The following is a 27,896-nucleotide window of genomic DNA, read 5'->3' on the forward strand; positions in this document are numbered from 1 at the left end:
TCCCCTGTGAGGCCGTGGGGCCCCTCCCAGGGGAGACAGTTCTCTGTGAACTGCCCCAGCGTGGGTCCACTCTCACCAGCAGCAGCCCTTCTGCCCCTGCTGCAACGTGAGCCCCTCCCACGGGCACAGTGTCCTCCCAAACTGCTGTGGGGTGGGTCTCTCTGCCCACGGGGTGCAGCCCTCCAAGAACAGGCTGCTCCAGCATGGAAGCAGGGCCCTCTCTCTCCACTGGGTCTCCCACTGGATCACAGCTTCCTCCAGGCATCCACCTGCAGGGCCAGACCTGACTCTGCTGCTCCGTGGGGCTGGGGCAGGGGCAAGGAGAGTCTGGACTCTGCAGTGCCAGGGAGAGGAAAACAATGGACCTTTGGTTATACGAGTCCCTGCAGTGTCAGAATGGCCTCCATGGTTCCATGAGGCCATGAAGAGTCACAATGGCTGCTTGGTTCGTTGGGACCCCACAATGTCACAATTTCACCCTGGTTCCATGAGACCCCAAAGCGTCACTATGGTCCAGTTGGTTCCATGAGACCCTCACTGAGCACCTCAATGGCCCCTTGGTTCCATGTGGCCCAACAGTGTCACTCTGGTCCCCTTGGTTCCATGTGGCCCAACAGTGTCACTCTGGTCCCCTTGGTCACACCAGGCCCCCGCAGTGTCACAGGGCACCTTTGGTTCTCTGGGGCTGCAGTGTCTGTTCTGCCCATGAGCAGGGTCAGCACCAAAGACACAGACACAAAGTTCAGCAATGGTGTGATTTATTCTAATGCAAAACTGCAAAGAATCACAAAAGGAGAAGCTCAGCAATGCACCCAATCATCACTACCAAGGATTGCCTGCAGTGATTAAGAAAGAGACAGCAGCAGTCACCCTCAGACTTTGCCATCACCCAGACCCACACATCAGCTGTGGGAGCTGTCACAGCCAAGGACTGCAGAGCCACTCCCGCACACTGGGAATTCCTGCAGGGGCCTCCAGCCACAGGTGAGGCTCCAACCTGGCTGGGAGAGGGCCCAGCTCTGACAGTGCTGAATAAACAAACTGACAGCACTTCTAGTGCAGGAACATCTGGTTTCATTCTCCCCTTGGGTTCCTCCCAAAGCCTGGCCAGGGCTCAAGGAGGAACCAAGGGAGCTGACTCTGACCATACAGCCCCAAACAAGGCCAGATGTCAGATTTCATGGCCTTGTCTGGTTTCTAACTACAGAAAGGTCAATCCATGTTTAAGTGATGAGTGATCAATTTATCATAGCACTAATGACCATGCATATTTCATTATGGAGCAGATACAAAGATAACCTTTGGTTGGAAGGTTCATCCAGAGGTCACCTTTGGCTCAGGGCCTGTTGTTCAGGCCTCACTCAGGGCCTGTTGTCCAGGCCTTGGCACTTTCAGGGACATGGTTTAGTGCTGGGCTTGATACTGCTGGTGAATGCCGGGACTGGATGTGCTCAGAGGTCTTTCCCAACATGAAGGATTCCATAATACCAGGATTCCATCTGCTGGATTCATCCAAGACCATGTTAGCAGCATTACTTTGGTCAAAAAGTTTCCTCTTGCTCAGCTCTTGTGGCCTAAGGCTTCAGCTCCTTCAGCTCCTGGTGCTAAGCTGCTCATGCTGAACGAGATGACTCGGAGAGAAGAATAGAGTTCATGCAATTCCTTCTGGGACACTGAGAGGGGAGGGTGTGGAAACAGGAGCATTGTTTGGTGTGGCCTCCCCTCTGCCCTTCACACCTTTCAGGGCTTTGAACCAGCCCAGAGCTTTCTCCAAGAGTGCAATGGAGCAGCTGTTCCTGCTCCCAGCTCTGGCTCTTCCCAGGCTCTGACCTTGCCTGCTTTTGTCCCTCTTGCTGTGCCCTCTGTTCCCCTGTGCTCGGTGGCTGCTGCCCAGGACTGTGGGACTGGCACAGATCCAGTGGTCAAGCTCCTCCTTTCTCTGCCCTTGGAGCTGCCTGGGCACAGCAGCTTTTTCCATCTGGAAGCTGCACATGGAGAGGGAGTCCCCACCTCTGTTCCTTGCACAGCCCCCAGGAGCCCAGGGCTGCCATCTCAAGGCCCTGCTGGCCCTGAGGGCTCCAAGGTGCCTCAAGCTGCTGTGACACCCCTGCACACAGAGGGAAGAGTGGCAGGGCTGTGCTCAAAGTCAGCTCCATGTGCTGCTGCTGCTGCTGTGGGGGTCATTTGTGCAGCCCTGCCCAGAGGGAGGGATCAGCTCCAGGCCCTGCTGCTGCTCCCAGGGCTCAGCCCCAGGTTGGTTGTTGCTGGCAGTGCCAGCAGAGGCGGTGGCTGCAGCAGCGGGTGCTGACAGTGCCCCAAGCCCTGGGGCCGCAGGGGTCCCTGGGCTGGAGCTGGCAGGGAGCTGCCCCTTGTTCTCCCTCTGCCCTGCAGAGCTGGGCTGGCCACAAGTGGGGCAGCACAGCAAACAGGGAGCCTGCCAGACTCCTGCAGCTCTGTCTGCTCAGAGTTTGGGCCTTGGAGCTGCAAGTGCACAAAGGCAGCTGCTTCTGCTCCCTCTGTGTGTGCCCGTGTCCAGCAGTGCTGCTCCATCAGTCTGTGCCCAGCAATGGGGAAAAGCCTCAGCCCTGCAGGGCCAGGAGCTGCCGGGCTGTGCCGGAGCAGCTCAGCCAGTGGGAAGGGAGCTGCTCCACACGGGAACCAGCAGCAAAGCACTGGAGCACCTCGTTCTTGGCCAAAGCCCAAATTCTGTGAGGAAATAACAGAGTTATTCACGTGCATTGGTGCATCAGCACTGCAGGTGCTGTGCCTGCAAACACATGGCTCGAGATGTGCAAAGGAATTCTGCAACTCTTGACTGGATCAGGATGTCACCAGTGCTGAACTCCAGTTTAGCCCAAAGCAACCACTTTAGACCTCTGCTGGTCCCTGCTAGATCTTTTTCTTCAGGGTTTCCAGACAGAAGCAAACAGAGGAGGAGCCTACATTTTCATTGTTTATCCAAAATGTATCTCATTTTGCTGTACATTCCTCTTTTAGGATGTGTTATCTGCTTAACAAGGAAAAGAAAAAAGGAAAAAACAGGGAAAAAAGAAAGGGAGAACAAAAAACAAACATGCAGTGAAAAATCTTCTGTAACTTTAGATTAAGAGGTAGCTGATCTTCTTAAAAAGACAACTAAATTACTTAATTTGTGAATGTTTTGATGGCATGGATCCATCTCACTGACCTCAGTATCCTTTTTTAAAAGTATATGGGTTTTCTTTCCAATATTAAGTTATTTGAAATTGTTGTTGAAGCATTAAGAAACTGACAGATGGATTGTGCATGACTGTATCTTGAGGGTAAAAAATATTACAGTTTGACACTTCGACCTAGAGTTGCAACTGAAAGTTGTAAATCCCAGTGGATTGTGTGGCAGCAGCCTTTCCTTGAGAATTTGCAGCATCACAAAGACTTCATCAGTGGGCTTGGGGGTGCTTGGAGCTTTGTCCTGTTCCACTCTGGGATTTCATGAAACAGGACTTCACCTGCCAACATGCCAGGTCACGTTCTGCCACCCCAGCTCCTTGGACCCTGTATCCCCCAAAGCAGACACAAAGTGTTTCTGCTGCTCCCCCCTTGACACAAATCCACAGAGCTGGGAGTTTCCCAAGTCTTGTGTCTCAATTGCTCCATATTCCTAAAGAACCAGCAGAGTCCATCCCGATAAATACAGTGAGTTACACGGATGGTGTAACTTCCTGCCTAGAAATCCTGAAACTGCTTCTGAATGATGCACCCTTCAGCTCTTGGACACCTACTCACAATGAGCTGGGACAAAAATGCCCTGGTCACTGGCTTAAAAGTGAGTTATTCTAAACTTAGAACTCTGTGGGAAATCTCTATCTATCCCTGTCCTTTTAGTATATCCATACATGGGGGTGTGCATGGATGTGTCTTGTGCAAAGAGGAAGGAGTGTGCAAGCAACGTGACTGACACTTTCACTCTGTGTTCATTCCATACCCATGGGTACAAAGACATTATGGAAACCCTGGCACACACACACCCTTCTGTCCCTGCACACAGAGACATCCCAGAGCCCCTGGCACACACAGACCCTTCTGTCCATGCACACAGAGACATCCCAGAGCCCCTGGCACACACAGACCCTTCTGTCCATGCACACAGAGACACCCCAGAGCCCCTGGCACACACAGACCCTTCTGTCCATGCAGACAGAGACATCCCAGAGCCCCTGGCACACACAGACCCTTCTGTCCATGGGTACAGAGACATCCCAGAGCCCCTGGCACACACAGACCCTTCTGTCCATGCACACAGAGACACCCCAGAGCCCCTGGCACACACAGACCCTTCTGTCCATGCACACAGAGACACCCCAGAGCCCCTGGCACACACAGACCCTTCTGTCCATGCAGACAGAGACATCCCAGAGCCCCTGGCACACACACACCCTTCTGTCCATGCAGACAGAGACATCCCAGAGCCCCTGGCACACACAGACCCCTCTGTCCCTGGAGGACACAGCACAGCGGGTGGAGCCGGTTGGTGGCAGCGAGTCCCGCACAGCAGGCCAGACCCGGCTCCAGCCCTGCCAGGCCCTGACAAGGCTCAGTGCCAGCTCCTCTGCAATGGGAAAGCCCTTCAGCCTTGTCCCTGCCCACAGGGGCACTGCTGGCCTGGCAGCACAGCTTGTTTCCCCCACAGGCTGCAGGAGATGAGAACACAACGCTTGCAAACACTGACTGGAAGCCACAGCTCTGGGTGCTCCCCATTGTCACCATGAGATTCTCCCAGTATTCTGAGCGTTCATACTAAAGTAGAAGTGTGCACCTTCTCACGCTCATTCATGTAAACAAGGAGATTGTGTTTTGTAAATATTGCTATTGTTTTGAATTCCTTCTCCAAGAGAAGGGGAGGTTGAATGACAGTCCCTCTGACCAATGTGGTTGAGCAGGGGGAATGCCACTCTCCAATCCATGGGCACCTTGCTAAAGTATATAATAGGAAGTAATAAACAAAGCAGGAGATTCTCCCTGCTGCTCTGATCTCCCCAGATTCGTGGCTCTGTGTGTCTTTTCAGGCAAGGCTCCCAGAGACAGCCCATGAACCTCAGCCCTGGTACCACTGTCTGCCCCAGGCTTCAGGGGATGCAGTGGGAACCCGGCTGGGCTCTGCCCTGGGGCCATCCTGCAGGGACAGCTGCAAACAGGGAGCATTTCCTTGCCACAAACAGCCAAGCCAGGGGTGCAGGGCAGCTGCTCCAGCCCACACTGCACTGCTGTGTGCTGTGCCCTGGGGCTGGGGCTCCCCGCAGAGGGGACTGCACTGGTGTGCCAGAGGAGACAAAGAAGCTTCAGCTTAACCTTAGTGAGGTGGGTGGGTGGGCTGGGAGAGTGAGGAGGCTCAAGGGGATTCACAGAGCTCATCCTGCTGGAAGGACAAGGAAAAGGGAGTGGGAACTCAGCACTGAGGAGAGATGAGGGCTGGACAGCAGCTCTCACTGACACTAAAATGCCACGGGACCTCGGAGATATTGCTGCTCTTCAGCCAGTGACAGGATGAGGCCCTAAACCTGGGGCTTGGTCTTCCTTGTGGTGAAGGCCATCAAGGAAGGCAACAGTGTGATGGAGACTGTGATGGGCTGGGAACTCACTGGGGGAAAGGAGGGAGCAGTTGTGAAATTTAAAAGTAGGTGGGGGAGAGAAATCTTCAGGGAAGGGCTGAGCTACACCTTGGGCAAGTTGATAAATGTCATTTGGGGTCATCCCAGATTGATTGCATTTCAGAAGTTCTTGATCAAGTTTAATTTTGGAGGGTGTGATGTTTTCCCTCGGAGATGTACACTCTGCAAGCTGCATTGCCCAAGTGCTCAAGCAAGTCTCTGCTGCAGGTCACACCATTTCTTCTTTGGCTGATTCTGGCCTGGGGCTGAGCTCCAGCAGAGCCCTGGCAGAGCCCAGAGCAGCCTCAGCATCCGCATAGCCCAGCTGCAAGGAGAGAAACCAGAACCCGCCCGTCACCTGAAGGCTCCTGTCCCCCTTGTCCCAGTGCCCGCCGTGCCCTGGCCATGCTGGCCATGCCCAGAGCGGTGCCCAGAGCTGCCCATCATTGCTGCCCTTGGCAGCAGAGCAGGAGGGCAGGACATGTGCCCAGCCTGCAGCCAGCCGTGGCACATCCACCTCCTCAGCAGCTGCCCACAGCAGGATGCTCCTGTGCTGGCTGCCATCTCCCAAAAGCTCTGATCCCACCCAGGCCAAGAAGACGGGACCCACCTGACGCCATCCGCCGCTGGAAGAAAAGCTGCTCCCAAACGATGTCCTCAGACTTCTCCAAGGGCACGGCCCATCCACGGCACGGCTGGTCCCAAGCACTTCCCCATCCAGACTGGACACCACCTAGAACGCTTCCTTTAGAGAAACAAACAGGAAATTAACGAAAATAGACTACAGACAAAAAAGGGAAAATGAGGGAAATGGCACAGTGGATACTGGGGGCTGTTGGCAGGGCCAGGACCCCACACCCATTTCACACCCACCCCAGCTCATGCCCCCCAGCCCTGCCAAAATGCAGCTTGGCGCCCACTGAAAAATCAGGTGCTTCCACCCCAGCAAAAGGGGGAACCTTTGTTTCCCGGCCAGCCTGTGCAATGCCCAAATCTGGGAGCATCCCCCTGTGTGTGCACTCATCTGCAAATTCACTGTGGAGCCTGGCTTTGAAGAAGGTGCCAGAATCAAAGTCCATCATCTTCAGCTTTGTGGTGGCCTGGTCGAGGAAGAGGTTTTCATCCTTGATGTTGTCCTGGCTGTCTCCAGCAGCAGCAGCCCCACCTGGCACAGCTTCTCCAGGGGCTGCTTCTCTTTCCCTGGGGGTGAGACCAGGCTGTCAGTGTTCTGCCCAGGGCCCCAGCTGGCAGTGACCCAGGACAAGCCAAAGCAGCTGGGATGGCAGCCAGCAGTGCTGGGCAGAGCAGCTCAGCTCCAGCACAGGGGCTGTGTGTTCCCATCTGATGACCCCTGTGCAGTGACACAGGCAGGACAAAAAAGTCTGGGTTCTTTGCTTCGGATTGCCAAGGCATGTGTGGAGCTGGAACTTACCAGGGCCCTGCATCGCTGTTTCTGTGGCTCTCCCTTCTTCTATGGCAGATGACTATCCTGCATCCAGGGATGACACAACAGGTCTTCTACTGAAGGCCGGTCCACATGCAGCATGGATAAACACCGCCGGATGACATCTTGGCACTCTGGCGAGAGAAACCAGAAACCGCTGGTCAGTTGGAGAAGGCTCCTGTCTGCCCCACGGTTCCCATTCTCAGGCCATGCTGCATTTGCTCAGAGCTGGGCCTAAACTTTCCCAGGAATTCCCTGTTTTGGAGGAAAGCAGGACAGCAGGACACGTGCCACCTCCTCAGCAGCTGCCACAGCCCACTGCTGTCTCCCAGCACTGGCATTTCCCCCGTGCCCAGAGATGAGGATTCACCTTGAGAGAGCCGTGGTGGCAGCAAGAGCTGATGGTCCCAGCTGATCTTGTGGCCCCTCCTGAAAGGGTGCTCCCCACACACCATCTGGTGCAGCAGGATGCCCAGGGACCAGACGGTAGCTGGCTGTCCATAGTACCAGCCAAACTGGTTCCATTCCGGGGGACTGTATGACGGTGTTCCTATGGAATACAGATGGAGTTCATCAGGGGGATGCTGCTGCTCCCAGAGCCTGGCCCCAGCATCCCTGGGCGTGCAGGGGCTGCCCCAGTGGCACGTGGTGTGACCTGCTGCCCTCTGGCCAGCACCTGGGACTTGTGCACAAACTTAGGGTTGGAAAAGAAGCCACTGGTGTTGGAAGGTGGCAGTGGAAGCCCTGGCAAGGCCCAACCATGACAAGCAAAACCCACTCAGTGCTGGGGAAAAACCATGCCTTACTCGTCCCTGCCTGCATTGCCCCAAAAACCATTATGAACCCAAAGCAAACCAGGCAATCACAGCAGTCCAAGCCCTTTCTCACCTGCTCCCCAGACTGGCTGGTGCATATGTTCTGGCTCCCCTCTCAGACACCCCCACCCACGGGTGCTTCTGTTGGGCTGGCTGCCCCAGCCCCAGCCCCAGTCCCAGGCAGAGTGGCTGGCAAAGGCTGCCAGCAGGGCTGGAAGCTGGTCCCCCCACCCACTTGTGTTCAAAAGCAGCTGGGCTGAAGACTCAGTGCCATGAGTGGCGGGGAACCCCAGTGCCACACCCAGGCTGGGCTGTGAGATGTTGGGCCAGGAGATGTCTGCAATGGGGAGCACACCCCTGCGAGGGCTCACCTGCAAAGTGAGTATAGGCTGTGTCTTGTAGGTAGGTGCCACAGCCAAAATCGATCAATTTGGCCTGCCCGGTGGCCAGGTCAAGCAGGATGTTCCCTGGCTTGAGGTCGCGGTGCAGGACCCCGCAGCTGGTGCAGTGCCGCACGGCCTCCAGCACCTGGCGGAACAGCTCCCGCGCCACCTCCTCGCACAGGAACCGCCGTGCCCGAATGAAATGCTGGAGGTCCTGAGATCGCTCCGGGCGCTCCATGATGATAATGATGTCTTTGGGGAGCTCCAGCCACTCCAGCAGCTGGACGACACCAGGGAAGCCAGTGGAGACCTTGTGCAGCAGCACGATCTCCAGTGGTGCGCTGGTGCCGTTGGGCTGTGGGAGGAGCACAGTGTTGTCAGTGAGGCTGAGGCCGTGCCAGGGGTCAGGGACCCCTCAGCCAGCCCGGGATGCTCTGCGCGCTTTGCTGGCCCCACGCCCGCTCTCCCTCCAGGCGTCCTGGCGGCTTCCACCCTGCCAGGCCTCAGCTCATCCCCGCCCGGCATGGCCCAGCTTCTCCTGCTGGCCCCGCTCACTCACCAGCTCACCCCAATGCCGGACACGGTTCCGTGGCACCCTTTTGATGGCCACCTGCAAGCCAAGGGGAGCAGCAGGCTGAGCTCACTGCCTGCCCTGCCCAGCCCCAGCCTCCTTCTCCTTCGCCCTCCTCCTCCTCCTGCGCCCCTTCCTTGTGCACCCACCACCGGCCCCGCCACTCACCGGGGCACGGTCTGAGAGCCGTGTGGCCGCCCAGACGCTGCCGAAGCCGCCGTGGCCCAGCAGCGAACCCAGGCGGTACTGCTCCTGGAGGGCCTGCTGCGCCTTCCCTGCCGGCGAGACGCGGCTGTCAGCGCTCGGCCCGGGGCCAGGAACGGCCCCCGAGCGCCCCTCGAGCGGCCCGGGCTGGGCATCCCCAGGCATTTGCTCCTGGCAACGGGACAGCAGCGGCTCAGGGCCAGCGGCCGCGCTGCCAAGCGGAGGAGCTTGGGCTGGGGAAGCCGCAGTGGAGGCGGCGGGAGCAGCCGCGCCGCCTGTGTCCTCTGCGGGCCCAGGGACGAGCTGGGGCCGGGGCCGGGGCCGGGGCCGGGGCCGGGGCCGGGGCCGGGGCCGGGGCCGGGGCCGGGGCCGGGGCCGGGGCCGGGGCTGGGCTCGGTAAAGGCGCAGCCAAAGGCCAGCAATGCTGCCCCAGCCCCAGGCACTGATGCCCGCCCAGCAGCGCCATCGCCAGCACTGCCAGAGCCGGGCGAAGGCGAGACCGCGGCGGGACGCCCGGGGGCAGGGACGGGGCAGCCCCGCCCGGGGCCGGGGGTGGGCCCGAGGCATGGCCCGGCCCAGCAGGGGAAAGGGAGACTGGGTTGGGAGGGGGACACTGGGAAAGGGAGAGGCTGCGGGACTGTGGGAGAGGGAGAGGGGAAGCACGGGTTGGTCAACAAAACCGCTTTTCTCTTCTCTGCTGCTGCCGCTGCTGCCGCTGCTGCCGCTGCTGCCGCTGCTGCTGCTGCAACTGAAGCTCCAGGGCCGTTTGTCCCCTTGTCAGTTTTTTCCGTTGCCCCCTCTGCCTCGCACCGAGCCCTGCACTCCCCGGGGCAGTCCCTGAGCCTGTCCAAACACGGGAACTTCGCCGTTTTCAGTCAGGGCCCAGTCTTGACTCCTGCACAGTGACAGAGGAATCCCCTTGGCTGTTGCTGTGCATTGTCCCTGCTGAGGGTCAGACACTGTCACAGCACATTCCCTGAATGCAGAATTTGTACCTGACCCAAGCACTGCACTTGTGTCTCCGGCATTGCTTTCCAAGAAAAACGGGAAGGCAAACTGGATGTAGCTCATGGTATTTTACAGTGTCTAAATCTTGCCAAGTCTTGGATGTCAGAGGTGAGACCCATTTAGAATTAATGAGATGAAGAAGCAGTTTAAGATGGAAAGTGGGACAGAGAAATAAACAGAGGAAAATATCTTGGGTTGTTTCTTTCCACTTTCATTTCATTTCCGAAATGCTGTTTCAGCTTTCCCAGAATCTTCTCCACAGTCCTGTCTGCTCTTTCCAAGAACCTTTCCTGGAGAACGAGTTGCACCATCTGTCACAAGATAGCCCACCCATGCAGCTTCTCTTGACTTTCCACAACATGCGTGAAGCAGGAGTCTTGCAGCAAAGCAGGAGAAAGGTTTTGAGAACTTGACAACTTTTTCTTTCCTTTCCCCATGTGGGCTGGGGAGTTGTGCCATTGGGAAGGTTTTCATTGTTCCTGTTCTACCCGAAGCAAACAGGACAGGCTCCCAGGGGTACCTACTGGGAGTCTGTTATTGTCCACCCAAGCAGGAAGAAGAGGTGGACAACTTCTTCTCTAAGAAGCTGGAGAATGTTTCAGGATCACCAGCCCTTGTTCTCGTAGGTGACTTTAACCTACCAGACATCTGCTGGGAACTCAGTACAGCGGCAAAGAGGCAGTGCAGGAAGGTTTTGGAGTGGATGGAGGACAACTTTTTGTGACAGCGGGTGAGTGAGGCCAGCAGGGGAGGGACTATGTTCGACCTGTTGTTTGCAAATGGAGAAGGGCTGGTGGGGGATGTGGTGCTTGGAGGCTGCTTGGGGCACAGGGATCATGAAATTACAGAGTTCTCAATATGTGGTGAATTCAGGAGGGACATCAAAAAGATTTTTACATTGGACTTCTGGAGGGCAGACTTTGGCCGTTTTAGGAGACTTATTCAGAGAGTTCCTTGGGAAGGAACCCTTAAAAACAGAGGAGTCCAGGAAAGGTGGGTGTGCTTCAATGCAGAGATCTTGAGGGCACAGGAACAGACTGTCCCTGTGTGCTGAAAGATGAGCTGACAAGGCAAACGTCCAGCCTGGATGGGCAAGGAGATTTCAAAGGAACTTAGGAATAAAAAGAGGATGTATCATTTTTGGAAGGAGGGTCAGGTCTCTCAGGAAGTATTTAAGGGAACATGTAGGAAAAAAAATATTAGGGAGGCCAAAGCTCAGTTTGAAGTCGTTTTGACAACTTTTGTAAAGGATAATAAAACATGTTTTTACAAATAAATTAATGGCAAAAGGAAGGGTAGGACCAACCTTTGTTCTCTACTGGATGTGGGAGGGAACTTAGGAACTGCAGATGAGGCGAAGACGGCTTGTCCTCAGGACAGCTGCCCTCCTGGGCTGGTAGATGGTGTCAGGGAGCAGAATGGTCCCCCTGTTATCCAGGAGGAGGCAGTCAGAGAACTGCTGAGCCACTTGGATGTTCAAAATCCATGGGCCCAGATGGGATCCAGCCCAGGGTGTGGAGGGAGCTGGCAGATGAGCTTGTGAAGCCACTCTCCATCATTTCCCAACAGTCCTGGCTCACTGGTGAGGTTCCAGAGGACTGCAGGTTGGCCAATGTGTTGTGTGACCCCTACACCAGAAGGGTAGAAAGGAGAATCCTGGTAATTATAGGCCAGTTTGATATGGGAAACATATCTAAAATTCAGAATTTTAGAAGCATTTAATGTGCTTAAGCAGATGGAGGGGAAGCAGAAATATACAGCTTATTTAGCAATCCTGTAAAAGCAGAAAAACAACTTGTAGCAGAACACATGAGGATTTAGTTGCTAGGTAAAGGCCATAGAGATAAGATGTATATTGTGTATATTGTGAAAACTCAGTAAAGCAAGACTTAGGTATAGTGAAAACCCCATAAAGCAGAACCTGTGGCTTAAGAAATCAGAAAGAACCAGGCTCGTGGTTTTGGCCAGGACAAAGTGACCTGGGAGTTAGCCAAACCTTCACTGCACCTGCCCAGAGGCAGAGGTCAAACAGTGAACAACTGAGGAAGACCTCTTACTTCATCAGAAGACCCCAGCCTGCAACCATCAGGAGATGTAGCACCAGAGAAGGCTAATTATAATAGGAAGTGCAAGGAGGCGGAGAGTGGGCAGAGAATGGGCGGGGAGGGAGGGGTTGTTTTGTGGGATCTGAGTGTATTTAAACCTTAAACCTGTCTCAACCAGGTACGCAGGTATGGTGGAAAATCCCCCTTGTGTCCCAGATGGAAATAAAACTGCTTTACAGTTTTAATTGTTAAATCCTTATCCCACAGCTCAAGTCAGCCTGACCACAGTACCCAGTAGGGTACTGCAGCAGCTTATACTGAGTGTCATCACACAGCACCTACAGGATGGCCAGGCTATCAGACCCGGCCAGCACGGGTTTAAGAACAGAAGGTCGTGTTTGACCAACCTGGTCTCCGTTTATGACCAGGTGACCCGCCAGGTGGGTGCGGGAAAGGCAGTGGATGTTGTGTACCTGGATTTCAGCAAGGCCTTGGACACTGTCTCCCACAGCACACTCCTGGAAAAGCTGGCAGCCCACAGCTTGGACAGGAGCACTCTGTGCTGGGTTAAGAACTGCCTGCATGGCTGGGCCCAGAGAGTGGTGGTGAAGGTTCTGCATCCAGCTGCTGGCACCAGTGGTGTTCCCCTGGGGTCTGTGCTGGGGCCAGTTCTGTTCAATATTTTTATTGACGACATGGATGAGGGGATTGAGTCTTTCATTAGTAAATTTGCAGCTGACACTAAGCTTGGACCGTGTGTCCATCTGTTGGAGGGTAGGAGGGCTCTGCAGAGACCTGGAATGACTGGATGGATGGGCAGAGTCCAATAGGATGAAGTTTAATAAGTGCAAGTGCTGAGTCCTGCATTTTGGCCACAAAAACTTCCTGCAGCACTCTAGGCTGGCAAGAGAGTGGCTGGACAGCAGCCAGGGAAGGGGACCTGGGGCACTGCTGGACAGCAGGCTGGACATGAGGCAGCAGTGTGGGCAGGTGGGCAAGAAGGCCAATGGCTCCTGGCCTGGATCAGGAATGGTGTGGCCAGCAGGAGCAGGGCAGTGTTTCTTCTCCTGTACTCGGCACTGGTGAGGCTGCACCTCGAGTGCCGTGTCCAGTTCTGGGCCCCCAATTTAGGAAGGACATTGACACGCTTGAGCACATCCAGGAGAGGGCAACAAGGCTGGTGAGGGGCTTGGAACAAAAACCCTGTTAAGAACGGCTGAGGGAGCTGTGGTTGTTTCGCCTGGAGAAAAGGAGACTCAGAGGTGACCTAATCGCTCTCTACAATTCCCTGAAGGGTAGCTGTAGTCAGGTGGGGTTTGGTCTCTTTCTCCAGACAGCAGCTGACACAACAAAAGGACACAGTCTTCAGCTGCCCCAAGGGAAATACAGGATGGATATTAGGAAGACGTTTTTCACAGAGAGAGTGATAAAGTACTGGAATGGTCTGCCTGGAGAGGTGGTGAAGTCACCTTCCTTGGATGTGTTTAAAAAAAGATTGGATGAGGCACTCAGAGCCATGGTTTAGTTGAGGTGTTGGAGCATGGGTTGGATTTGATGATCTTGAAGGTCTCTTCCTACCCAGTCATTCTGTGAATTCGGTAAGAAATTTAGGCTCAGTTCTGGTGGCTCATTCCATCCTGGCCCAGGGCACAGCATCAGGAAGGTCTTTGCATTCCAAGGCTTTGCTGCAGCCAAAGAAATCTCCTGGCTCAGGGTCACCTTTCCTGCTCAGCCAGACCCAAGAGTGCCCCAGCAACAGCAGAGAATGGCAACATTGCCATGGGCTGGCACAGCAGGGGGAGATTTCCCCCTTGAGAGTGGCTCATCTTGCAGTTTTTGCATTCAGGCAGCTGCAGATCCCTCAGCTTTGGTTGCACAGCAGCTGGAAATGCAAGTGCAGGAGCTCTGTTCATGCCCAGCCACAGCAGGTGACAGCAAGGACAGGCTCCTGGCAGCGTCACATTGGTAGGCAGCTCCTTCAACTAATGCTGGGGGCTGGAACTCTGTGCAGAAAATGCCCTGATGGTCTCTGCACCCAGGCAAAAGGAACAAAGTTTCAGTTCTGGCCTCTCTAGGGAGCACCAAAATGATTCCTTTTCAGGGCAAGGGTCCATTGCCGGCTGTTCCCCAACCCCCAGAGGAGAGCCCAGGGGCCCAAGGAGCTGCGAGCGGGGACTCTGCAGGAGCCGGGACAGCGAGAGAGCCCGGGCTGAAGGTCAGCCCCGGGGCAGGCAGGGCCTGGGAGGGGGCACAGCCCGGGGGTCCCGCAGAGCCTCCCTGCTGCAAAGGCCCGGCTGGGACAGCGGGGCAGCTGCCGGGAGCCGTGTGCCAGGGCCGGGCCGCGGGCGGGTGTTCAAAGCGCCTCCAGGGGAGCAGCTTTTTGTCCCGGCCCAGGGGCATTCCCGCGGGGTCGGGGTCCCTGCGAAGGCGCCGGAGGGCAGGGTGGAAGGGGTTAGTTTGTGGGTTTGTTTGTGGATTATTTTTTGTGGGGGTTGATGGTTGGTTGGGATTTTATTGTTTTGGGAGGGGATACGGGCAATGTTTTTTGTGAGATGCCCCCGGCAGTTTGAACCCCCTTGGGTGCGGGGAGCGCTGGCGCAGCCCCGGCACGGGCGGGGCGGCCCCGGGCGGGCTGTGGGAGCCGGGAGCGGCCGCCCGGGCCCGGAGCCGCCGCCTTGGGCCGGGAGCCCCCCGGGCAGAGCTCTGTGCTCGGGGCCCAGGCCCGGGCGGCCCGGGGAGCTCTCGGTGGCCCGTGGGCCCCGGCGCAGGTGGGTCCGTGTGGCCGGGCTCGCAGGGGAGCGGAGCGGCCCGGCCGTGGCCGTGCGGGGCCAGTTGGGGCTCGGGGGGCCGGGCTGGGCCGGGCAAAGGCTGAGGGAGAGCGGGGGAAGCGTTGGCACAGAGGCTCCGGGCTCCCCGTGCCCCCCTGGCCACGCAGCCGGGCTCGGGGGCCGCCTCGCTCAGACCCGGCCCCGGCTGCGGGGGTCCCCGGGGGCCCTGGGGAGGGGGCGGCGGGGGCTGGCGGAGCTCTGTGCCCGGGGCTGGGCGCGGCTGCCCAGGGAGCGGGGGATGCAGGGTCCCCCCGTGGTGGGGCTTGCTCTGCCCGGCTCAGGGGCTGCATTGTCAGCCCAGAGACACGTGGGGATCGCCCGGTACCAGCAGCGCTGGGAGGCAAACCCGGGAATGGGGGGAGCAGAAACGGGCAGTGTGAGAGCTGGGGCTGTTCCAGAAGCCTGGACAGGTTGGGAGGAAGGACAAGGGGGCCCATGGATACCCCAGGACTCTGAAAGAGGGACCCTGGATAGTGCTGAGCCCAGAGAAGGGGAACCTCCTGGATTCTCAGGAGCCACAGCAGCCCAGAGAGGGCCAACACCAATACAAACTTGACCTGGGGCAACACTGACAGGGGGATCTCCAGGACCCCAAAGTGGAGAGATGAGAGAGAAGAAACTCATGGTTGGGTGTTTTTGCTGAACCTTGGTCACTTGGTTATTTTGGAGAAATGAATCTTTGTGTTTTGGAGGTTTATATGGGCACCAGATGGCCGGTGACTTCTAGAGATGGACTTGGGCAGGAGGAACCCCCCAACCCAATGTGCTCATATACTGTATTTTTCCCCAAAGCAGAATTTCCCACTCCCAGACCTTGACCAGATGGAGAAGGCAGCTGCAAGGAAGAGGAAGATGGCCAGGGACAGCCAGGCAGGTGAGGAGGAAGTCAGTGCCCCTTTGCCCCTCTCTCCTGCTCCATCTCCCAGCCCAGCCTGGCCCCGGCTGCAGGACAACCCCGCTGCCGACGCCGTCCTGCTGGGGATGCACTGGGGGGATCTCCTTGCCCTTCCCTCTGGCACGGAGGCAAATCCCATCCACTCCTTGTGCTTCCTCCCCTGGACAAAGAGCTGAGGACAGAGACAAGGGAGGACAAATCCCCACGGCAGAACCTCATGGAAGAGGCTGTTTTGAGCGGCTCCATGGTGCAGGAATGCAACGGGGAAGAAAAGTCACAGAGATCCCGCAGGAGGAGGGGCTCCAAACCTATCTCAGGGTGCTCAGAGGAGGAAAGACCCACCCAGTGCCAGGAAGGTGGACAGAGCTTCAGCCAGGGCTCTGAGCTGGTGGTCCATGAGCACCTTCATGATGGGGAGAAGCCCCACAAGTGCTTGGAGTGTGGGAAGAGCTTCAGCTGGAGCAACACCCTGATCCAGCACCAGATGATCCACACCAGGGAGGGGCCCTATGAGTGTTCTGAATGTGGGAAGAGGTTTCAGACCAGCTCACATCTCCTCAAGAACCAGTGGATTCACACAGAGGAGAAGCACTTCTGCTGTCCTGTCTGCAGGAAGGGCTTCAAGAACAACTCCCACCTCGTCACCCACCAGCGCATCCACACCGGAGAGAGGCCCTGTGAGTGTCCCCAGTGCAGGAAGAGCTTCACCCACAGCTCTCCCTTGACCAGGCACCGACAGAGGCACTGGTAAGGGAAGCCCTGTGAGTGACTCGACTGTGGGGAGAGCTTTGTGTGCTGCTCCAACTCTATCCTGCATCAGGGGACCCACGCTGGGCAGAGCCCTGATGACCCACATTCCCTGTGATCTGCACTGGGGAGACACTGGGCTGGTGGTCCTTTTGTTTGGTGGTCCCTAATATTCTTTTGATTCCTCTTCATCCCTTTAAAACAGACAAAATTGGGATAAAAATGAACAAATTCATCAAAGGCATCTAAAGCCTCACTTTTTGCTAGTTTTTCGAGGGGATCTGGGATTCAGGGGGATACTTGGTAGGATTTAAGGGTTTGGGGGTATTTGGTGTCATTTTCTCCATTTCTTGGCACTCAAAGAGATGAGAAGGTTTGATCTGTTACCTCAAAACCACTCAATGCCACTGAAAACTATTCAATCCCTCCCCAAAATTTCTTGATTTCAACAGCCCCTCAGGGTGGAACGGGGTTGGAAGGACTTTGGTGAAGTGTGCTGCAAATCAGGAGGGGTGAGATGGGCATTGGGTGAGGGGGGTGGGTGGGATGGGGTTTGGGAGGGGTGGGATGGGGGAAATATGTCTTGGGAAGGGGGTCCTGATGTCCAGGAGAGGTGGGATGGCTTTGGGTGGGGATTGGGAGGGTGTGGTGAAATCTGGAATGAGAAAGCCAAAGGCTGGGAATAGTGAAGGGAGAGGGAACCCATTCCTCAGGGAGTTTTTGGGTATTCCACATTCCTAAAGGCATTTTGGTGCATCCCAGGTTTCTGAGGCGGTTTGGGGGCACTCCCCAATTCTTGGCAGGGGGTTCCTGAGAGCAGCTCCATGGAGCCCCATTGCCAGGGGTGGTTGCTTTGGGCACGAGCTCAGAGCTGCAGCCAGAGTCCATTGCCTCGGTGCTGGAGAGCAGAGAAATGATGAAAGGCTCCAGATATCTCCAGAGTGTGTTTGGGGGCCCAGGACAAGTTCTGCATAGGTGGGACAGTCACTGCCCCAGCCACTGCAGCCTCTGGGCCAGCCCCAAAGTGGCTGCCAAGCCCCTGGCACCCCCAAAACCCCACCTGTGAGAGGGACCAGAGCAGGTGAGGCTGTGACACGGCTGTGACACTGACACGTCCCACGGCCCCGGAGCTCACAGCAGCTGAGATGGGCTGGATCCAAGGTCTTGGCTGTGGATGTCTCTCTCTCTCTTCTCCTGACTTCCTCTTCTCAAAATATGGATAACTTGAAGTTGTAGGGTTTAGCGTTTTCTGAGTCAGTGCTTTGTAAAGTGCCTTACCATATTCCAGGTTTAATATAATTTATAAGCTGGGTACTATTTCTGTGTAAATGTTTACATCATAGGTTATAGCTTAGGAAAAATACTGTTCAGTGCTGTTCTTTTGTTAAATTGTGTAAGGTGTAAGTTAAGGTTAAGGTAGAAGCTAAGTCCTGTTAGTTTGAGCTCTGTTCAGCTTTTAGGCCATGTTCCTTTTATCCTTGCCCTCACTGTCCTCTTGTCACACACACACAGAGGGACAGTTCTCGGTTTGTTTGTGGTTTGATTGCTGGATTTGGTTTGGTTGTGTTGATGCTTTCCTTCCTTGCTGTGCCTAAAGTGTCCAGTCAGGGGTAGAGTGACTCTTGCCAAGGAACTTGGTCATGCCTCACCACCTGTGCTCCTAATTGGTGACTTTTGTCAAATATGCTAATCTGCTAAACTTATAAAACTGTATTGACTTCATGGGGGGGTTGGGCGTTTTGTGGACATTTTCTGTATCTCCCCTTGGAGGCCTCCAATAAAGATCAGCCTTTCTGTTACCTCCTCTATAATATTATCTCCAAAGGGTGTTACTTTATTTCTAGGTTCTGTAAAGCATCAACACAGCGGGGTCTCAGGGCACCCAGGAGACCACAGTGACACAATGACATCTTGGGGAGCCAAGTGCCAGCTGCAAACACAGCGGGGCCTGATGGAAGCCAGGAGCCACTTGGAGAGTGCCAGGGCACGTGGGACTCAGTGCCCGCTGTGACACAGCACAGCCCCATGAGCTCAGCAGACCACTGTGACAACGTGGAATCTCAGGGATGCAAGGCTCTACTTGGGCAGAGTGGGGTCTCCTGGGACACAGGTGCCACTGGGGCATTGCCAGCTCTTGTATAACCCAGTGCCCCTTGTGACACAGGGCAGCCTCATGGAAGTGTCCTGGGGATGGTTCATAACCCATCACCATTTTGGGTTGTTTTTTGTTTTGTACCAGGAATGGTCACTGCCTCCCCTCCCTGCCTCTGGGAGTGCTGCAATGGGTGGAGGGGCAGCCCGGGGTCCTGCAGGGGTTGGGGGACAGGGGCTGCTCTTCCTTCTGGTTGCGGTGCTTGACTCAGTGGCCACGTGGCACAGCGCATCTGATTTGAGGTCTTGTTGCCCTGTGGTTTTGGTCTTTTGCTTTTTTCCTCTTGTTTTTTTTCTCCTCTTCCTGCTTGGGTGGACGATAACAGACTCCCAGTAGGTACCCCTGGGAGCCCGTCCTGTTTGCTTTGGGTAGGACAGGAACAATGAAAACCTTCCCAATGGCACAACTCCCCAGCCCACATGGGGAAAGGAAAGAAAAAGTTGTCAAGTTCTCAAAACCTTTCTCCTGCTTTGCTGCAAGACTCCTGCTTCACACATGTTGTGGAAAGTCAAGAGAAGCTGCATGGGTGGGATATCTTGTGACAGATGGTGCAACTCATTCTCCAGGAAAGGTTCTTGGAAAGAGCAGACAGGACTGTGGAGAAGATTCTGGGAAAGCTGAAACAGCATTTCGGAAATGAAATGAAAGTGGAAAGAAACAACCCAAGATATTTTCCTCTGTTTATTTCTCTGTCCCACTTTCCATCTTAAACTACTTCTTCATCTCATTAATTCTAAGTGGGTCTCACCTCTGACATCCAAGACTTGGCAAGATTTAGACACTGTAAAATACCATGAGCTACATCCAGTTTGCCTTCCCGTTTTTCTTGGAAAGCAATGCCGGAGACACAAGTGCAGTGCTTGGGTCAGGTACAAATTCTGCATTCAGGGAATGTGCTGTGACAGTGTCTGACCCTCAGCAGGGACAATGCACAGCAACAGCCAAGGGGATTCCTCTGTCACTGTGCAGGAGTCAAGACTGGGCCCTGACTGAAAACGGCGAAGTTCCCGTGTTTGGACAGGCTCAGGGGCTGCCCCGGGGAGTGCAGGGCTCGGTGCGAGGCAGAGGGGGCAACGGAAAAAACTGACAAGGGGACAAACGGCCCTGGAGCTTCAGTTGCAGCAGCAGCAGCGGCAGCAGCGGCAGCAGCGGCAGCAGCAGAGAAGAAAAAAGCGGCTTTGTTGACCAAGCCGTGCTTCCCCTCTCCCTCTCCCACAGTCCCGCAGCCTCTCCCTTTCCCAGTGTCCCCCTCCCAACCCAGTCTCCCTCTCCCCTGCTGGGCCGGGCCATGCCTCGGGCCCACCCCCGGCCCCGGGCGGGGCTGCCCCGTCCCTACCCCCGGGCATCCCGCCGCGGTCTCGCCTTCGCCCGGCTCTGGCAGTGCTGGCGATGGCGCTGCTGGGCGGGCATCAGTGCCTGGGGCTGGGGTAGCATTGCTGGCCTTTGGCTGCGCCTTTACCGAGCCCAGCCCAGGTCCCGGCCCCAGCCCCGGCCCCGGCCCCGAACCCGGCCCCGGCCCCAGCCCCGGCCCCGGCCCCGGCCCCGGCCCCGGCCCCAGCCCCGGCCCCGGCCCCGGCCCCGGCCCCGGCCCCGGCCCCGACCCCGGCCCCGGCCCCGGCCCCGACCCCGGCCTCGGCCCCGGCCCCGGCCCCGGCCCCGGCCCCGGCCCCGGCCCCGGCCCCAGCTCGTCCCTGGGCCCGCAGAGGACACAGGCGGCGCGGCTGCTCCCGCCGCCTCCACTGCGGCTTCCCCAGCCCAAGCTCCTCCGCTTGGCAGCGCGGCCGCTGGCCCTGAGCCGCTGCTGTCCCGTTGCCAGGAGCAAATGCCTGGGGATGCCCAGCCCGGGCCGCTCGAGGGGCGCTCGGGGGCCGTTCCTGGCCCCGGGCCGAGCGCTGACAGCCGCGTCTCGCCGGCAGGGAAGGCGCAGCAGGCCCTCCAGGAGCAGTACCGCCTGGGTTCGCTGCTGGGCCACGGCGGCTTCGGCAGCGTCTGGGCGGCCACACGGCTCTCAGACCGTGCCCCGGTGAGCGGCAGGGCCGGTGGTGGGTGCACGAGGAAGGGGCGCAGGAGGAGGAGGAGGGTGAAGGAGAAGGAGGCTGGGGCTGGGCAGGGCAGGCAGTGAGCTCAGCCTGCTGCTCCCCTTGGCTTGCAGGTGGCCATCAAAAGGGTGCCACGGAACCGTGTCCGGCATTGGGGTGAGCTGGTGAGTGAGCGGGGCCAGCAGGAGAAGCTGGGCCGTGCCGGGCGGGGATGAGCTGAGGCCTGGCAGGGTGGAAGCCGCCAGGACGCCTGGAGGGAGAGCGGGCGTGGGGCCAGCAAAGGGTGCAGAGCATCCCGGGCTGGCTGAGGGGTCCCTGACCCCTGGCACGGCCTCAGCCTCACTGACAACATTGTGCTCCTCCCACAGCCCAACGGCACCAGCGCACCACTGGAGATCGTGCTGCTGCACAAGGTCTCCACTGGCTTCCCTGGTGTCGTCCAGCTGCTGGAGTGGCTGGAGCTCCCCAAAGACATCATTATCATCATGGAGCGCCCGGAGCGTTCTCAGGACCTCCAGCATTTCATTCGGGCACGGCGGTTCCTGTGCGAGGAGGTGGCGCGGGAGCTGTTCCGCCAGGTGCTGGAGGCCGTGCGGCACTGCACCAGCTGCGGGGTCCTGCACCGCGACCTCAAGCCAGAGAACATCCTACTTGACCTGGCCACCGGGCAGGCCAAATTGATCGATTTTGGCTGTGGCACCTACCTACAAGACACAGCCTATACTCACTTCGCAGGTGAGCCCTCGCAGGGGTGTGCTCCCCATTCCAGACATCTCCTGGCCCAACATCTCACAGCCCAGCCTGGGTGTGGCTCTGGGGATTCTCCCTTTCCCTGCCACTCATGGCACTGAGTCTTCAGCCCAGTTGCTTTTGAACACAAGTGGGTGGGGGGACCAGCTTCCAGCCCTGCTGGCAGCCTTTGCCAGCCACTCTGCCTGGGACTGGGGCTGCGGCTGGGGCAGCCAGCCCAACAGAAGCACCTGTGGGTGGGGGTGGCTGAGAGGGGAGCCAGAACATGTGCACCAGCCAGTTTGGTGTGCAGGTGAGAAAGGGCTTGGACTGCTGTGATTGCCTGGTTTGCTTTGGGTTCATAATGGTTTTTGGGGCAATGCAGGCAGGGACGAGTAAGGCATGGTTTTTCCCCAGCACTGAGTGGGTTTTGCTTGTCATGGTTGGGCCTTGCCAGGGCTTCCACTGCCACCTTCCGACACCAGTGGCTTCTTTTCCAACCCTAAGTTTGTACACAAGTCCCAGGTGCTGGCCAGAGGGCAGCAGGTCACACCACGTGCCACTGGGGCAGCCCCTGCACGCCCAGGGATGCTGGGGCCAGGCTCTGGGAGCAGCAGCATCCCCCTGATGAACTCCATCTGTATTCCATAGGAACACCGTCATACAGTCCCCCGGAATGGAACCAGTTTGGCTGGTACTATGGACAGCCAGCTACCGTCTGGTCCCTGGGCATCCTGCTGCACCAGATGGTGTGTGGGGAGCACCCTTTCAGGAGGGGCCACAAGATCAGCTGGGACCATCAGCTCTCGCTGCCACCACGGCTCTCTCAAGGTGAATCCTCATGTCTGGGCACGGGGGAAATGCCAGTGCTGGGAGACAGCAGTGGGCTGTGGCAGCTGCTGAGGAGGTGGCACGTGTCCTGCTGTCCTGCTTTCCTCCAAAACAGGGAATTCCTGGGAAAGTTTAGGCCCAGCTCTGAGCAAATGCAGCATGGCCTGAGAATGGGAACAGTGGGACAGACAGGAGCCTTCTCCAACTGACTGGCGGTTTCTGGTTTCTCTCGCCAGAGTGCCAAGATGTCATCCGGCGGTGTTTATCCATGCTGGATGTGGACCGGCCTTCAGTAGAAGACCTGTTCAGTCATCCCTGGATGCAGGATAGTCATCTGCCATAGAAGAAGGGAGAGAGCCACAGAAACAGCGATGCAGGGCCCTGGTAAGTTCCAGCTCCACACATGCCTTGGCAATCAGAAGCAAAGGACCCAGACTTTTTTGTCCTGCCAGTGTCACTGCACAGGGGTCATCAGATGGGAACACACAGCCCCTGTGCTGGAGCTGAGCTGCTCTGCCCAGCACTGCTGGCTGCCATCCCAGCTGCTTTGGCTTGTCCTGGGTCACTGCCAGCTGGGGCCCTGGGCAGAACACTGACAGCCTGGTCTCACTCCCAGGGAAAGAGAAGCAGCCCCTGGAGAAGCCGTGCCAGGTGGGGCTGCTGCTGCTGGAGACAGCCAGGACAACATCAAGGATGAAAACCTCTTCCTCGACCAGGCCACCACAAAGCTGAAGATGATGGACTTTGATTCTGGCACCTTCTTCAAAGCCAGGCTCCACAGCGAATTTGCAGATGAGTGCACACACAGGGGGATGCTCCCAGATTTGGGCATTGCACAGGCTGGCCGGGAAACAAAGGTTCCCCCTTTTGCTGGAATGGAAGCAACTGATTTTTCAGTGGGCTGCCACGCTGCATTTTGGCAGGGCTGGGGGGCATGAGCGGGGGTGGGTGTGAAATGGGTGTGGGCTCCTGGCCCTGCCAACAGCCCCCAGTATCCACTGTGCCATTTTCCCTTTTTGTCTGTAGTCTATTTTCGTTAATTTGCTGTTTGTTTCTCTAAAGGAAGCATTCTAGGTGGTGTCCAGTCTGGATGGGGAAGTGCTTGGGACCAGCTGTGCCGTGGATGGGCCGTGCCCTTGGAGAAGGCTGAGGACATCGTTTGGGAGCAGCTTTTCTTCCAGCAGCGGATGGCGTCAGGTGGGTCCCGTCTTCTTGTCCTGGGTGGGATCAGAGCTTTTGGGAGATGGCAGCCAGCACAGGAGCATCCTGCTGTGGGCAGCTGCTGAGGAGGTGGGTGTGCCACGGCTGGCTGCAGGCTGGGCACATGTCCTGCCCTCCTGCTCTGCTGCCAAGGTCAGCAATGATGGGCAGCTCTGGGCACCGCTCTGGGCATGGCCAGCATGGCCTGGGCACGGTGGGCACTGGGACAAGGGGGACAGGAGCCTTCAGGTGATGGGCGGGTTCTGGTTTCTCTCCTTGCAGCCGGGCTCTGCGGATGCTAAGGCTGCTCTGGGCTCTGCCAGGGCTCTGCTGGAGCTCAGCCCCAGGCCAGAATCAGCCAAAGAAGAAATGGTGTGACCTGCAGCAGAGACTTGCTTGAGCACTTGGGCAATGCAGCTCAAGTTTGCAGAGTGTACATCTCCGAGGGAAAACATCACACCCTCCAAAATTAAACTTGATCAAGAACTTCTGAAATGCAATCAATCTGGGATGACCCCAAATGACATTTATCAACTTGCCCAAGGTGTAGCTCAGCCCTTCCCTGAAGATTTCTCTCCTCCACCTACTTTTAAATTTCACAACTGCTCCCTCCTTTCCCCCAGTGAGTTCCCAGCCCATCACAGTCTCCGTCACAATGTTGCCTTCCTTGATGGCCTTCACCACAAGGAAGACCAAACCCCAGGTTTAGGGCCTCATCCTGTCACTGGCTGAAGAGCAGCAATATCTCCGAGGTCCTGTGGCATTTTAGTGTCAGTGAGAGCTGCTGTCCAGCCCTCATCTCTCCTCAGTGCTGAGTTCCCACTCCCTTTTCCTTGTCCTTCCAGCAGGATGAGCTCTGTGAATCCCCTTGAGCCTCCCCACTCTCCCAGCCCACCCACCCACCTCACTAAGGTTAAGCTGAAGCTTCTTTGTCTCCTCTGGCACACCAGTGCAGTCCCCTCTGCAGGGAGCCCCAGCCCCAGGGCACAGCACACAGCAGTGCAGTGCGGGCTGGAGCAGCTGCCCAGCACCCCTGGCTTGGCTGTTTGTGGCAAGGAAATGCTCCCTGTTTGCAGCTGTCCCTGCAGGATGGCCCCAGGGCAGAGCCCAGCCGGGCTCCCACTGCATCCCCTGAAGCTTGGGGCAGGCAGTGGTACCAGGGCTGAGGGTCACGGGCTGTCACTGGGAGCCTCGCCCTAAAAGACACACAGAGCCACGAATCTGGGGAGATCAGAGCAGCAGGGAGAATCTCCTGCTTTGTTTATTACTTCCTATTATATACTTTTAGCAAGGTGCCCATGGATTGGAGAGTGGCATTCCCACTGCTCAACCACATTGGTCAGAGGGACTGTCATTCAACCTCCCCTTCTCTTGGAGAAGGAATTCAAAACAATAGCAATATTTACAAAACACAATCTCCTTGTTTACATGAATGAGCGTGAGAAGGTGCACACTTCTACTTTAGTATGAACGCTCAGAATAATGGGAGAATCTCATGGTGACAATGGGGAGCACCCAGAGCTGTGGCTTGCAGTCAGTGTTTGCAAGGGTTGTGTTCTCATCTCCTGCAGCCTGTGGGGGAAACAAGCTGTGCTGCCAGGCCAGCAGTGCCCCTGTGGGCAGGGACAAGGCTGAAGGGCTTTCCCATTGCAGAGGAGCCGGCACTGAGCCTTGTCAGGGCCTGGCAGGGCTGGAGCTGGGTCTGGCCTGCTGTGAGGGACTCGCTGCCACCAACCGGCTCCACCCGCTGCACTGCGTCCTCCAGGGACAGAGGGGTCTGTGTGTGCCAGGGGCTCTGGGATGTCTCTGTGTGCATGGACAGAAGGGTCTGTGTGTGCCAGGGGCTCTGGGATGTGTCTGTACCCATGGACAGAAGGGTCTGTGTGTGCCAGGGGCTCTGGGGTGTCTCTGTCTGCAGGGACAGAAGGGTCTGTGTGTGCCAGGGGCTCTGGGATGTCTCTGTGTGCATGGACAGAAGGGTCTGTGTGTGCCAGGGGCTCTGGGATGTGTCTGTCTGCATGGACAGAAGGGTCTGTGTGTGCCAGGGGCTCTGGGATGTCTCTGTACCCATGGACAGAAGGGTCTGTGTGTGCCAGGGGCTCTGGGATGTCTCTGTGTGCAGGGACAGAAGGGTGTGTATGTGCCAGGGTTTCCATAATGTCTTTGTACCCATGGGTATGGAATGAACACAGAGTGAAAGTGTCAGTCACGTTGCTTGCACACTCCTTCCTCTTTGCACAAGACACATCCATGCACACCCCCATGTATGGATATACTAAAAGGATAGGGATGAATAGAGATTTCCCACAGAGTTCTGAGTTTGGAATAACTCACTTGTAAGCCAGTGGCCAGGATAATTTTTCCCAGCTCAGTGTGAGTAGGTGTCCAAGAGCTGAAGGGAGCATCATTCAGAAGCAGTTTCAGGATTTCTAGGCAGGAAGTTACACCATCCGTGTAACTCACTGTATTTATCGGGATGGACTCTGCTGGTTCTTTAGGAATATGGAGCAATGGAGACACGAGACTTGGGAAAATCCCAGCTCTGTGGATTTGTGTCAAGGGGGTAGCAGCAGAAACACTTTGTGTCTGCTTTGGGGGATACAGGGTCCAAGGAGCTGGGGTGGCAGAACGTGACCTGGCATGTTGGCAGGTGAAGTCCTGTTTCATGACATCCCAGAGTGGAACAGGACAAAGCTCCAAGCACCCCCAAGCCCACTGATGAAGTCTTTGTGATGCTGCAAATTCTCAAGGAAAGGCTGCTGTCACACAATCCACTGGGATTTACAACTTTCAGTTGCAACTCTAGGTCGAAGTGTCAAACTGTAGTATTTTTTACCCTCAAGATACAGTCATGCACAATCCATAGGTCAGTTTCTTAATGCTTCAACAACAATTTCAAATAACTTAATATTGGAAAGAAAACCCATAACCTTTTAAAAAAGGATACTGAGGTCAGTGAGATGGATCCATGCCATCAAAACATTCACAAATTAAGTAATTTAGTTGTCTTTTTAAGAAGATCAGCTACCTCTTAATCTAAAGTTACAGAAGATTTTTCACTCCATGTTTGTTTTTTGTTCTCCCTTTCTTTTTTCCCTGTTTTTTCCTTTTTTCTTTTCCTTGTTAAGCAGATAACACATCCTAAAAGAGGAATGTACAGCAAAATGAGATACATTTTGGATAAACAATGAAAATGTAGGCTCCTCCTCTGTTTGCTTTTGTCTGGAAACCCTGAAGAAAAAGATCTAGCAGAGACCAGCAGAGGTGTCAAGTGGTTGCTTTGGGCTAAACTGGAGTTCAGCACTGGTGACATCCTGATCCAGTCAAGAGTTGCAGAATTCCTTTGCACATCTCGAACCATGTGTTTGCAGGCACAGCACCTGCAGTGCTGACGCACCAATGCACGTGAATAACTCTGTTATTTCCTCACAGAATTTGGGCTGTGGCCAAGAACGAGGTGCTCCAGTGCTTTGCTGCTGGTTCCCGTGTGGAGCAGCTCCCTTCCCGCTGGCTGAGCTGCTCAGGCACAGCCCGGCAGCTCCTGGCCCTGCAGGGCTGAGGCTTTTCCCCATTGCTGGGCACAGACTGATGCAGCAGCACTGCTGGACACGGGCACACACAGAGGGAGCAGAAGCAGCTGCCTTTGTGCACTTGCAGCTCCAAGGCCCAAACTCTGAGCAGACAGGGCTGCAGGAGTCTGGCAGGCTCCCTGTTTGCTGTGCTGCCCCACTTGTGCCCAGCCCAGCTCTGCAGGGCAGAGGGAGAACAAGGGGCAGCTCCCTGCCAGCCCCAGCACAGGGACCCCTGCGGCCCCGGGGCTTGGGGCACTGTCAGCACCCGCTGCTGCAGCCACCGCCTCTGCTGGCACTGCCAGCAACAACCAACCTGGGGCTGAGCCCAGGGAGCAGCAGCAGGGCCTGGAGCTGATCCCTCCCTCTGGGCAGGGCTGCACAAATGACCCCCACAGCAGCAGCAGCAGCACATGGAGCTGACTTTGAGCACAGCCCTGCCACTCTTCCCTCCCGTGTGCGGGGGTGTCACAGCAGCCTGAGGCACCTGGGAGCCCTCAGGGCCAGCAGGGCCTTGAGATGGCAGCCCTGGGCTCCTGGGGGCTGTGCAAGGAACAGAGGTGGGGACTCCCTCTCCATGTGCAGCTTCCAGATGGAAAAGGCTGCTGTGCCCAGGCAGCTCCAAGGGCAGAGAAAGGAGGAGCTTGACCACTGGATCTGTGCCAGTCCCACAGCCCTGGGCAGCAGCCACCGAGCACAGGGGAACAGAGGGCACAGCAAGAGGGACAAAAGCAGGCAAGGTCAGAGCCTGGGAAGAGCCAGAGCTGGGAGCAGGAACAGCTGCTCCATTGCACTCTTGGAGAAAGCTC

General features: G+C 56.6%; 2 protein-coding genes across 2 annotated transcripts; one reads left to right on the forward strand and one right to left on the reverse strand.

Moving 5' to 3' along the window:
• Nucleotides 1–7,098: 7,098 nt before the first annotated feature.
• On the reverse strand, nt 7,099–20,009 carry LOC134562197 (serine/threonine-protein kinase pim-1-like). The gene is made up of 6 exons (XM_063419621.1): nt 19,977–20,009; nt 9,009–9,638; nt 8,829–8,879; nt 8,258–8,624; nt 7,442–7,621; nt 7,099–7,205 (listed from the first exon to the last, which is right to left on the reverse strand). The coding sequence occupies exons 1-6, from the start codon at nt 20,007–20,009 to the stop codon at nt 7,099–7,101; spliced, it is 1,368 nt and encodes a 455-aa protein (XP_063275691.1).
• On the forward strand, nt 20,008–22,661 carry LOC134562198 (serine/threonine-protein kinase pim-1-like). The gene is made up of 6 exons (XM_063419622.1): nt 20,008–20,146; nt 20,636–20,742; nt 20,872–20,922; nt 21,127–21,493; nt 22,139–22,318; nt 22,555–22,661. The coding sequence occupies exons 1-6, from the start codon at nt 20,008–20,010 to the stop codon at nt 22,659–22,661; spliced, it is 951 nt and encodes a 316-aa protein (XP_063275692.1).
• Nucleotides 22,662–27,896: the final 5,235 nt, after the last annotated feature.

The sequence above is a fragment of the Prinia subflava genome, chromosome 26, assembly GCF_021018805.1.
Source record: "Prinia subflava isolate CZ2003 ecotype Zambia chromosome 26, Cam_Psub_1.2, whole genome shotgun sequence".
NCBI classification, from domain to species: domain Eukaryota; kingdom Metazoa; phylum Chordata; class Aves; order Passeriformes; family Cisticolidae; genus Prinia; species Prinia subflava.